Source organism: Lolium perenne, chromosome 1, assembly GCF_019359855.2.
Source record: "Lolium perenne isolate Kyuss_39 chromosome 1, Kyuss_2.0, whole genome shotgun sequence".
In the NCBI taxonomy this organism is placed as follows: Eukaryota; Viridiplantae; Streptophyta; class Magnoliopsida; order Poales; family Poaceae; genus Lolium; species Lolium perenne.
The window spans coordinates 107,579,084-107,591,847 of record NC_067244.2 but is presented as its reverse complement, the minus strand read 5'-3'; the positions used below and the strand labels follow the sequence as shown (position 1 = coordinate 107,591,847).

Below are 12,764 nucleotides of genomic sequence, written 5' to 3'. Positions count from 1 at the left end.
AGCAACTCGCCCTCTTCGAGACGCGCATCGATGAGCAATACGATGAAGTGGCTCACAACTTCTCCGCCGTGAACCAAGACTTGGCTCTTCTTCGTGAAGCTACGGACAACTTGAATGGCCAAATGGCGGCCAATGATGCAAACATGGAGCGGCGCATGGATAGCCTCGAGCGCGCCATCACCAAATTGGGTCGCCATCGCCGACACCGCTCTACTTCATCATCATCAAGCTCGCTACAAGATTACTACTCTCATGGTGGCCTTTCGTCCTCAAGCTCTTCCTCAAGGCATGAAGACCATCATCGACCTCATCACCCACATGCTCGTCATGAAGACTCTCGCTCCAACTCTAGGTGTGGAGAAATACATCGCCATGCTTGCCCACTTGAGCGTCCTCCACAAGACCAAGTCCTACAACAAGATCGTCACCAAGCGGATCGCCATGCCCACCATGGGCGTGACGACCAACCCCAAGACCAAGGTCCTCAAGATCCACCTCGAAGAGATCTCCGACGCCATCCTCGCCAAGATCAACGTGGAAGAGGAGACCCACAACATGATCAAGATGAAAGGGCCAACAATGAGCATCGTCAACACCCTCGACAAGATCTTCAACAACATCACCGTGAACCAAGTGAAGCTAGTGTCCACCTTCAACGTCAACCCAATGCTATGGTTGGCCGTAGAAGACCTCCTATGCCTCCTCAAGCCGCAAGAGATGAAGGCGCCCCTCCTCGTCGAAGAAACTTGGAGGATGAAGAAAACATGTTTGGAAGGCTCAAGTTCACCATGCCAAAGTTCAAGGGTGAAGAAGATGCCGAGGCTTACCTCTCATGGGCACTCAAGGTTGACAAGATATTCCGCATCCACAACTACTCCGGTGCCAAGAAGGTGGCTATGGCGTCTCTTGAGTTTGAAGATTATGCCAACACTTGGTGGGAGCAAGTCCTCACTCTTAGGGAAGAAAAGGGTGAACCTCCAATTGACACTTGGGAAGAGATGAAGAAAGAGATGCATGCTCGCTTTGTCCCAACGCACTACATGACCGACCTCTTCAACAAGCTACAACAATTGAAGCAACGAACCAAGACCGTTGAGGAGTTCTTCAAGGAGATGGAGCTCACGATGATGCGAGCCAACATCCAAGAGTCCGAGGAACAAACCATTGCTCGTTTCTTCAATGGCCTCAACTACCCCATCAAGAGAATTGTGGAGTTCCAACCATACTCTAACTTGGTTGAGTTGGTCCACCAAGCATCCAAGGCCGAGCGCCAAGTGATTGAGGACATCAAGTACTCCAAGCCCAAGACGTACTTCGCCTCCAAGCTCGCGACCTCAACTCCTCCTACTACAAGTGTCAAGCCCGACGCGTCCTCTACATCATCCAAGAAACCGACTATCCAAAGTCGCATGAAGCAAACGGTGTTCTCCACCGCCTCCTCTAAGGCATCCACGGGACCCTCTAATGTCACTTGCTTCAAGTGTGGCACCCAAGGCCACAAATCGTTTTAGTGCAAGAACACCAAGGTTATGATCACTATGGAGAATGGTGACATTGAGACGCTAGATGAGGATGAATACGAGGCCCTTGTGCAAGCCGCCGTGGAACGTGAAGAAGCTTATGAGGAAGAAAGTGGAGAAGACCCTCTCTTATGTGAGCATGACCCAAGTCCCTCACTTGTGGTCACAAGGGTGCTAACTACTCAACCTCAAGCTATGGAAGACCAACAGTGCAACATCTTCCAAACCCGTGCCGGAATTGGTGGCAAATCGATCAAGGTCATCATCGATGGTGGAAGTTGCCATAACCTTGCAAGCACCAAGTTGTGTGAGAAGCTCAACCTCACTCTCCGCAAGCATCCTCACCCTTACCATATCCAATGGTTGAGTGACAAGGGCAACGTCAAGATACAACATACCGTCACCGTCACCTTCAAGATTGGACCTTATGAGGATACTATTGAGTGTGACGTGGTACCCATGACGGTGTGCCACATGTTGCTTGGCCGCCCTTGGCAATATGACAAGAAGGCTATACATGATGGACTCTCCAACACATACACCTTCAAGGTCAACGACAAGAAGTTCGAGTTGCGCCCGATGACTCCTAGCCAAATCATCGCGGACAATGCGAAGGCTTTAGCGAGGGCACAACTCCGCACCCACCATAGTGACATGAGAGGAGAGGGAGCGACCCACCACAAGGATAGTGAGCGCCACAAGCCATATATGAGTGAGTCAAAGAGTGTCCTACTAGCCACCAAGAGTGAGTGGAGAGAGGTCCAAGAGAACCCATCCACCATACTGCACTATGTGCTCATATGCAAGGGACCATCGTCGGCGACTAACGACTTAACCAACATTCCTCCATCTTTGTTGTCTCTTTTGCAGGAGTTTCAAGACGTCTTCCCCGACGAGCTCCCTCATGGACTACCACCACTTCGAGGCATAGAACACCGCATCAACCTCATACCCGGTGCTCCGCTTCCAAACTGTGCCGCCTACCGCACCAACCCCGAAGACACAAAGGAGATACAACGCCAAATACAAGATCTCCTCGCCAAAGGGTACGTTCGCGAAAGCCTTAGCCCTTGTGCGGTTCCCGTGATTCTTGTGCCTAAACCGGATGAGACGCAACGGATGTGTATGGATTGTCGCCCCATCAATGCCATTACCGTCCGTTACCGCCATCCCATTCCGCGTTTAGATGACATGCTTGATGAGTTAAGTGGTGCCACGATTTTCTCTAAAGTCGATTTGCGTAGTGGCTACCACCAAATTCGCATGGCCATTGGTGATGAATGGAAAACGGCATTCAAGACCAAGCTTGGTCTCTATGAATGACTCGTTATGCCTTTTGGTCTTTCCAATGCTCCATCCACTTTCATGCGTCTTATGAATCACATCTTGCGTCCTCTAATTGGCAAGAGTGTGGTTGTCTATTTCGATGATATTCTCATTTATAGCAAAAATCTCGAGGACCATGTGCAACATGTGAGAGAGGTCTTATGCATCTTGCGCCATGAAAAGCTTTATGCTAATCTCCCCAAGTGCACCTTTGCTCAAAACAAATTGGTTTTCCTTGGCTTTGTGGTTTTCGCTAGTGGGATTGAAGTTGATTCTTCCAAGGTGGAGGCCATCCACAATTGGCCCACTCCTACCAATGTTGGTCAAGTCCGAAGTTTTCATGGACTTGCCGGTTTCTACCGCCGCTTTGTGAATTTTTTTTAGCACCATTGCTTGCCCTTTGAATGAGCTTACCAAAAAGAATGTTCCGTTTGTTTGGGGCAAGGTCCAACAAAATGCTTTTGATGAGTTGAAGAAACGCCTTACCGAAGCTCCTCTTCTTGTCCTTCCAAATTTTGCAAAAACTTTCGAGATTGAGTGTGATGCAAGTGGACTCGGTATTGGTGGAGTTCTTATGCAAGAGGGAAAACCCGTGGCTTATTATAGTGAGAAGTTAGATGGCGCACGCCTCAACTATCCTATATATGACAAGGAGCTCTACGCTTTGGTTCATGTTCTTGAAGTTTGGCAACATTATCTTTGGCCCAAAGAATTTATCATTCATTCCGATCATGAATCTTTGAAGTATTTGAAAAGCCAACACAATTTGAACAAACGACATGCAAAATGGGTCGAGTTCATTGAGTCCTTCCCATATGTAATCAAATACAAGAAGGGCAAGGACAATGTTGTGGCGGATGCTCTTTCCTGCAAAAACACCCTTTTGCTTACTCGTTTGGATTTTCATGTTTTGGGACTTGAAGATACCAAAGAACTCTATCCTTCCGATTCTTTCTTTGCTTTGATTTTTGAGAAGTGTTCCGTTCAACGAGGAGTGGATGATTTCTATTTGCATGATGGCTACTTGTTTAAAGCTAACAAGATTTGCATTCCCGAGTCTTCGCTTCGAAAATTGCTTTTGCAAGAGTCACATGGAGGTGGTCTTATGGGACACTTTGGTCGAGAGAAGACATATGCCATGCTCTCAACCCACTACTATTGGCCAAGAATGTACCGCGACGTGGAACGCCTTTGCCGCCGGTGCACAACTTGCTTACAAGCTAAGTCTACCTCCAACCCTTATGGTCTCTACACACCATTGCCTATTCCATATGCACCATGGACCGATATTAGCATGGATTTCGTTCTAGGATTGCCTCGCACTAAACATGGTCATGATTCCATATTTGTGGTAGTGGATAGATTCTCTAAGATGGCTCATTTCATACCTTGCCATAGGAGCGACGATGCTTCACACATTGCTTCACTGTTTTTCAGGGAAATTGTTCGCCTACACGGAATACCGGCAAGCATTGTGTCGGATCAAGACGTCAAGTTCATGAGCTATCTATGGAAGTCGCTCATGGCAAAGTTTGGAGTGAAGCTTTTGTTCTCATCATCCTCGCACCCGCAAACGGACGGCCAAACGGAAGTGGTCAATCGAAGCCTCTCCACTCTCCTACGCATCCTCGTAAAGAAGAACTTGAAGTCATGGGAGGAGTGCCTTCCACACGCGGAGTTCGCCTACAACCGCGCCAAGCACTCGACAACATCAAGGAGTCCCTTCATGGCCGTCTACGGTTTCGAGCCGCTCACGACACTCGACATACTACCACTCCCCCTTCATGAGCGGACGAACATGGACTTCGATAAGCGCACCGCCGCCATGAAGAAACTACATGAAGAAACAAGAGCAACCATTCAAGAACATGTGCTTCGTCAAGCTACCCGCCTCAACGCCAAGAAGAAGGAACGCATATTTCAAGAAGGCGACCTCGTTTGGATCCACCTCCGGAAGGAAAGATTCCCTCATGAACGCAACTCGAAGCTCAAGCCAAGAGGAGATGGTCCCTTCAAGGTCCTCAAACGCATCAACAACAACGCTTACGTCATCGACATCCCAACCTCCAAGTACTTGGTGAGCAACACGTTCAACGTTGCGGACTTATCGCCATATCATGAAGATGAGGAGGCACAAGAGTCAAGGGTGACTCTTTCCCAAGGGGGGGAGATGATGCGGGGTGGCCTTCGGATACCTCCACACCAAGACCAACAAGTCCCCCAAGTGGACCAATGACGCGAGCTCGAGTTAAAGCTCTACATGATGAGGTGAACTCGCTCCTCGCCACCCTTGATCTTGGCACACCTTTGGATGGAATACTACCTCATGCCAATGTGCTATGTGTCATTAGGTACAAGGCGCATCAAGACCCCGGAGAGGAGGACACGCCAAAGTCCAGGGAAGGAGAGGAGCAGCGGGACATGGAGATGATCACGAAGCTGGACACAACGTCGCTCGAAGCGCTCAAAGGAAGGGAAGAAGTGCTGGCCGGTCCAGGACCCGGTCAGACCGGCCCCACAACTGGGCCATCCGGTCCCAGGCCCGGTCAAACGGGCGGCAACCGGATTTCCCTGCATCGTACCGGAAGGCAACCAGAAACTTCGCAAGAATCCGGTTGGCGCCCGGTCGACCGGACCCAGGACCGGACCACCCGGTCATAGGCCCGGTCAGACCGGATCCCAAATCGGATTTGACGGGAATGACTCACCAAACTGCCTAAGTTATCCATTCGCGTACCTTTTCGCCTTGCTGGCCATGTATGCCTATATAAGTAGCCTGGACCCCTCCTTTACCCCTCAGACTTGTTTTGAACTCAAACATAACTTTGAGCTTAGTCTCCCTAGGGTTACCATCCCTCTGTAATCAAGGCATCCTGGTTGTTGATTTGGTTATTGTTGAGTGAGATTCTAGTACAAGTTACTCTCTCTCCCTCATCAATCTCTTCTTCTCCAACCCCAATCTCTCTCCGGGAATTCTGCCGCGTGCCTCTTCCAGGAGATTCTATTGGCGTGGTCCATCGAGCCACGGGGGTAAGTATCGGGTGTATCGGGTTGGTGTGCGTGCGTGAGTACCGGCGTTCTTCGTGTTCTTCGTGTTCCTCGCGTTCTCCCACCTCTTCCCTTGGTCTTCGGGGTCAAATCGCGAGATCGGGCCACTCCCGGGATCTTAGATCTCATCATGCCCCCAATGGGAATGGCATGGATCAGGACAATAAGGTCTATGTGCTGTTGCAGCCTGTTCCAAGTAATTGCTTATCTCCTGCAACTTTTGTGTGGTTTGGTTTTCCTTCCATTGTGTGGTCTTCTTCAAGCTTTTATTTTTCCAGATTTGTAGGTTCATAATTGCTTGACAAGGCTGAACATAATCTACTCAAGCTTCTACAATACGGCATTTTTTTTCTACAAGTGAGCTCACTTTGTTGCTTGCTGCAATCGCTTGTGAGTCAATGTGTTTTGGTGTAGGTTAAATGGAGGTCAGCTACTATATCAAAGTTAAGACCTTACTTACTTTCAGAGATATATTTCCATTGTCTGATGGATGTGTTAGTACAAGCAGACAAATCATAATGCTTACTGGAGTGTAATTGTGCGCTTTCATTAAATTTGTTTCTTAGCCTATAAGGTGTTGAGGTGGTTTATTATGTGCTGGATTTGAATACCATATTATATGCAAATTACAACATAATGACATGTTGTGTTTTCTCAGGATAACAAATGAGCCTCTTTCTGGACTAATTGGCATGTTATTTAATGTGGTTACGCTTCAAGCTGTAAAGGTATTTGGTGACTAACATGGAAATATTGTTCACCTTTACGACAGACTGTAGTCTTCAAAGAAGGCATCAGAAGATTATTGAGGAAGCACCAGCTGTAAGGCTTTATTACCTATCAATGCTCTGGATTTTTTCTTTGAACAAAATAACATTTTATATTTTCCATTTGTATATTTTCTGCAGCCAAATGTTCCAACAGAGTTTTGGACTACTGTTGAAGCTGCTTTAACTGCTGCGAAGGTGATATATTTGATACTTTTACACAACATTGTATCCTGTGATTTAAGATATAGATTTGATGTTCTTATGTTTTCCATCAGCAATAAAACATGACATCCTGGTTCACTTCCTAATGGATTTTTACTTCGTGTAGGCTACTGTACCGGTTAACCCGAAGCCTTCCCTCAACAACCTGACTGTTATTGCCAAACTGAAGTTGGTATAAAGTTCTACTATTCCTTGAGATGTATTTAATTTTTCAGAATCCCTTTGCCATCAATAATAGTGCATTAACTCTTCTGAAATATTCAATATTACTAGAAATTTTACCACGGAACCTTTGGAAAATTTCTACTGAATCCTTGATGTACGTTAAAGAAAGCAGAGCATTAAAGGACACATCGATAGTTGATCAGGTTGAACATGAGGAGAAGTTTCTCTCCATTCCGGTGCTTTTTTGTTTCAGTTGTACAACATAAATTCGATGTTGATGTTGGTAATGTTTCACTGGTCAGAGCATGTGCGCAAGCCAGAGTAGCAGGAGATGGTGAGATGAAGCTAAAGAAGCAAAATCAGAGAATAAATAGAAGTGGAGAAGAAAGCAGGAACCTGGGAGGACCTAGGAGGGGGAGGAAGGCGCAACACCGACGGCTATGTTTGCTTTGGTGTACATTTTACGTAGTCACAGAACTACTAATGCCCCTTGGCCTGTTATAATGTACTAGAAGGGCCCTGCGCTCTTTGCTGCGCCCGTTGTTTGGTGTTATCGTTTTATGTTTTCTCCATCGCTTGTGTGTGACGATATTGCAGTACATGCTGTCGAGCGGTAAAGTGGGTGCTTTACCTCCACTATAAACAATGGCGGGTATGATAGCTGCATCTCCATTTCGTATAGGGTCCAGTTATACGTGAGCCTGATCTAACCTGCCTTTTGATGGGGCAGGGATAACAGTGTCATAAAGAGCAGGCGGTATTGCTCGGTGCGTTCTTCTATTTTATGTTTCTCTGCTTGGTGGTTCTTCGGCATCGAAATCCTTGGCTCTTGTATCATCAAAAAGATCAGCTATGTTGTGGATTAATCTTGCCTTAAATTTCTGAACTATTCGTGTTCTAAAAACAGCATTAGGCTGTTAGATATACCATGTTGTCTTATGGTTGCAGAAGCGATTCATGTTGCGGCATACAGCCCCATGGACAATACATGAATCACTAATAAAGAAAACAATGGGGTATTGTTAACGCCTCATATTCAAGCACAATATAGAAAAAAGTATAATTTTTTCAGTTCTTTGATTATGTAACACACACCAGATGTATTAACTTATCCTGGCAAAGGAACATACGAAACAAACAAAAGTTGTATCCAACTTTTCTTGAAAAATTGCGAATAAAAATTGGGATCAATATTTAAACTTCAAATGACTTCTCTGTAGTAATGAACCATCCATTGTCAGCCAATTCGTATGAGTTGCATTCTCTGGATTACTTTCCCTTTGTATATACCGGCCTTTCATATGTTCGCTTCTGTAGTAGCAACAAACGGTCTGGGCGATTCTGATATTGAAAATTTAAGGAAGAAATAACCAACATCCATCTTCAGTCAGTGCTATCTAGAGGCAATAATATGGACATAGATGCTAATAAAATGAAGATGTCAAATACTCACAATACTTTTGTTAAACATAATTAATTTGACCAGAAAATCTGAGGAGAAACAAACAATTAAACCATTCTGATAGTATGAGCCTGGAATAGAATCAACTTTGCCAATCTTTATTTCAGCAAACTGCTCTACCTCCTAAATCCACATTGGCTCGCTCAGGTGGATTCCTTGCATGTGGAAGGAAACTAATGGAAACAGATTTGTACCGAGACTCTATGCACAAATCATGGTGCGTAATCCTAGGAGAACAAAATTATTGAGGCATAATCTAAACCGGACCAAATGTAAAACATATGGCATAACAAGGATATACATACTGTAGGATGAGGTTCACCCGCATCAATCAACACTAAAATGATGGAACAGAATGTACACAGAATGACTAAAACAACCGTGATCTTAGCTTATTGGTTCAGCTAGATGGCACATTACAACAGGTTAGAAATCAAAGTCAAGTGATTTTAGAAAATGAGTAAAACTGATCTTTGCTCCTCAAGGAGTTTTTTTTGTACATATTTTATACCTTATTTTACCATTTTCTCAAGGAAAAATATTGCTCGAAATCCATGTATCTTTAAAGAACTGTCTACTGTTGATATTATTTAAGTGAAGGTTTTAACGTGGCACCAATGATTTTATCTTTGCGGCTAGTACATGAACTTGTAATAAAGATAAAATTGACTGGTTCCAATTGTTTATTACTATAATCTTTAAAACATCTCAAAAAGATAGTGAGACAAAAATATAGAACCGACATCACAAACTATAATTCAAGTGATATCAAGGAATAATCCTTACTTCTCCGGAGATAATAAAAGAATGATATATCACCATTAGTTGTATATACCTAACATCGATGACTTCAGCACTATCTTTGACCTGAGGTAACGAATCAAATAATTAAATAATAAAGATGGCAATATGCTTTGCTGACAGAATACATGACACAATTAAGTAGAGAAATGGTAGAAGCAATGATACGACAAACAGCACCAAAATATGGACAACTGTAGTATGATGGTTATTTGACTTCACATGTACCTCAGCAGGTATAAGTCAAACACTTAATTATAACTTTCAGTGAATTAAGGACTATCATTTCTTTATTTGGATTGATCAAATAAGGTTGTTTGCGCCAGAATAGGAAGTGTAGTTTTTGAATGGACAAACAGTGTACATTTTTCTGGAAAGAAACGTTGGAATAAATATCAGGGTTCTCTTGAGAAACACGTAAATCTTCCTCTTTATTCCACCCATAAAATATGTACACCATGAGTGAATATGCCATTTGTTCTCCTGCAGTGAAGATCGGATTACATTAAATATCAGTTGGGAAACATGAACCTTCAAATCTTTTGCATAAAGAAAAACTGAATGTTTGAAGCATTGCAAGCATTAGTGCATATTCTTTTAATGGCTAAAGCTGAATTTCAATGTGAAGTGGAATATTTGAACTACATATGTCCAAGGCCGGACACAACCATTGTCTGAAAAAAAATCGCAAAAACAACACGACAAAGTGAAGTTTTTTCTGCTAAATCTATCCATCTGTTCAGAATCATTGTTTGTTGAACATTAAAGATGCACTCTTGTCGATAGTTTGCAAAAAAAGTATTTACATTAGAGGCTATACGTACTGATGGCGACAACTACACCTGCTCACACTGGATACTATACCCTCTGATTGAGGCGTGGAGCAGCTTCAGTAATACGAAGGCATAATAAGCGAAGAAATCTCATTGTGAAGAAAGAAACACAAAAGCTAACCTGTATTGTGGCTGATACGGTTGTAGAATTAGCAAATGTAAGAAATAACAAATTGGTATACTGGAGCAGTAATGGCAAATACTACATGACGTCCTCCATTATGCAAGAAAGACAAATATTTATGCAGGAAAAAAACGGGTACATAAGAGCAGGAACAACCAGATGTCAGTGGTAATGTTTTGTAAAACCATTCTTAGATGTCATTGCCCCTAGAAACAGGCCTTCGAGAGAAGAGAACAAAATTCTCAGTCAATTTTCATTACTGCCCAAGAATCCTATTAATTCAACGTTCTGCTCTACCTTCCTTCAGTCCTATCAAATCAAAGTGAAGATCCTTTCCTCATAGGCTAATACCTAGAGCCCTGGTACTCCATTAGCAGGTGGGAGCACTGATTAAATCAGACCCTCCATGTAAAGGGAAAGTTTGGTCTCTGCCTCATGGTCTAATCTGATTGCTCATCAAATTGTGCACCGGTCTCGCAACAGAACTGCACGTCGTTCATAGCTACCAGCATGCCACCACCGTCGTCTCATCTCCCTCATCCCTTCTCCAGCTCCAGCCACACTGTTTACCCAGATCTCCTTTGAACAGGCCGCCGTGAGTGGAATGCAACACATTGGTCCAGCTTTTCTAAGATATATGGTCATGGTATAAATCAGTCAATGGATGATTCTTATTTTTCTTTGGATTCAGAGTTACCGATCAAATAAACAATGACGCTCTGGAAAACACATGCAGATTGCTAAGATGCATATTAGAATTTAAAACAAAAAACTAAGACGTTATGGAGTATGGACTACACATGTCGTAGACAATACCAAGAAGAAATGTCCGCATAGAGCAAGATTCTAGCTGGACACATAAATATTGCCATACAGAGCACCAAATTCGCATCATGTATTACTAAAATCAGAACCAAAAATTCCACTGTTCAGTGTATACTATATAACTATATACATTAGAAAAAAAGAATAGAAAGTTAAACTACTAACATGTACAGAGAAAGACATGGTTGAACAAGAACTGTATCTGGAGGCAAGAAGATATTGTAGAGTCAAAACACACGAACTGCTGATTTTTCCGTACCAGGTTGAAGTGATAGTCAGGGTAGGGGATCAAGGATGGAGGTTGGGGCTGCTTTGTTTCCGGCGATGAAGGCGGACATGGGTGCAGCACCATCGACGGAGAGGAGCTTCATCCCCGTCTACCCAGAGGACGGCTGACGCGACGAAGACGGTGGATGCGGCCGGCGTGGTCGGCGAGCAGAGTGAGATGCCGGGAACGGAGGGAGGCGAGAGCAACCTCGTTTCACAACTGGGCAGTCGGATCGCCGGAGATGTGGTAGGGAAAGGAGGGAGTTGACAGCGGCAGTGCAGCACACGCGATGGGCGCATCAGATGAGGCACGCAAGGTTCAACGGGGAGAGGACGGCGGTGAATAGAGGAGGCCGCCAAGCGGGGCTGAGAAAGATCTGGAGAGGGGAGGGGATGGGCAGGCACGGAGAATATCTCTTGCCTGGAGGCGGTATCCCAGCGAACCGCCTCACGACCAGTCAAAACGTGCGGAAAGTGACGCAACCTATCTACGTGCGGGACCCGCGAAAACGACCCTCCGATCGACCAGGAGCGCTCCTAAGCCTGGGAGCTTAGAGCTCTTTAGGGATGTTGTATCAAACTATGTAGTGTCACGCATTGTATCTTCTTGGTCCAACTTTCTGATTATGCTATCGTTTATTGGGTAGCTTTCACATAAGCAGTACTTTGCATCAGTTTCTCTACAGTTTTTGCTCTCAACACTAAACTGACTTTTCAGTGAAGATGATAGTTGGACCAGTTGCTGTCGTTCCTCCCCGGTGCTATGCCAGATGCTGCCACGGTAGTACTGCTATGCCCCAAGCGATGCTACCGCTATGGATGGGTATTCCTTAACTGGATTTCAATTGTATGTGCTTCTCACATAACTTCGGGTAAAATGTAGATCTCTGAAATTCTGTAAGGTTGATTAACTTGCAACTACACATTGATTGATTGCTTCTCCGTGCTCTAAAGCACTCATTGATACAAGTAAATCTAGATGGAATCTTTACTTGTCCAGATAAACAGATTGGATAATACTTACATCTCGGGAAGTGAACTTCTGTACAGAAAAAGGCTGGAGAACATGTAATGCACACTCAACTTCTCACCAAAATTGGTTGCTTATTTTCACAACGGTAGAAGATTGGACTGCAAATGACCGGTGAGGAGGCGCCCCATGGGGCGTCCCAACCACTAGTAAGGTATGAAGTGCACGATGCTTTGTTGCGAGAAGGCGGCGACGGAGGAAGCGGCGTGCGCGGCATGTATATGCCCCCAGTGCCCGCCCCAAGACTATTTTTTTTCCGAGAGTACGCCAAAATCGTACCATATATCTTTATAAAATGCAGAGGTTTGAGTACAAGAACATGCTACCACAAGTAGCACACACACCACATCGGCTAGTCTGAAGACAGCCAC

At 44.6% G+C, this 12,764-nt stretch overlaps 1 protein-coding gene and 1 long non-coding RNA gene across 8 annotated transcripts; one reads left to right on the top strand and one right to left on the bottom strand.

The window, feature by feature from the left end:
- Positions 1-2,033: 2,033 nt before the first annotated feature.
- On the top strand, positions 2,034-7,935 carry LOC127298774 (methylcrotonoyl-CoA carboxylase subunit alpha, mitochondrial). 7 transcript variants are annotated; one of them, XR_011756702.1, is made up of 6 exons: positions 2,037-6,090; positions 6,173-6,716; positions 6,803-6,859; positions 6,993-7,054; positions 7,160-7,254; positions 7,354-7,935. XR_011756702.1 is itself a non-coding variant. In XM_051328637.2 (5 exons), the coding sequence occupies exons 2-5, from the start codon at positions 6,639-6,641 to the stop codon at positions 7,553-7,555; spliced, it is 399 nt and encodes a 132-aa protein (XP_051184597.1). In that variant the 5' UTR covers positions 2,035-6,319; positions 6,553-6,638; the 3' UTR covers positions 7,556-7,935. The 7 variants fall into 7 exon arrangements, 3 of the variants coding, with proteins under 3 accessions (XP_051184618.1, XP_051184597.1, XP_051184589.1); XR_007850142.2 differs by having other exon boundaries at positions 2,038-6,090; positions 6,181-6,716; XM_051328637.2 differs by lacking the exon at positions 7,160-7,254 and having other exon boundaries at positions 2,035-6,319; positions 6,553-6,716.
- Positions 7,936-9,386: 1,451 nt separating this feature from the next.
- On the bottom strand, positions 9,387-11,809 carry LOC127298818 (uncharacterized). The gene is made up of 2 exons (XR_007850150.1): positions 11,356-11,809; positions 9,387-9,797 (listed from the first exon to the last, which is right to left on the bottom strand). It is a non-coding gene; the product is annotated as an uncharacterized lncRNA (long non-coding RNA).
- Positions 11,810-12,764: the final 955 nt, after the last annotated feature.

What these genes read in the sequence shown, in the direction of transcription:
- LOC127298774 (XM_051328637.2), top strand. Translation starts at nt 6,639, where the DNA reads ATGGAAATATTGTTCACCTTTACGACAGACTGTAGTCTTCAAAGAAGG. An exon ending in CTGCTTTAACTGCTGCGAAG is followed by an intron (nt 6,860 to 6,992) that starts GTGATATATTTG and finishes TACTTCGTGTAG; the next exon opens with GCTACTGTACCGGTTAACCC. An exon ending in ACTGTTATTGCCAAACTGAA is followed by an intron (nt 7,055 to 7,353) that starts GTTGGTATAAAG and finishes TTCACTGGTCAG; the next exon opens with AGCATGTGCGCAAGCCAGAG.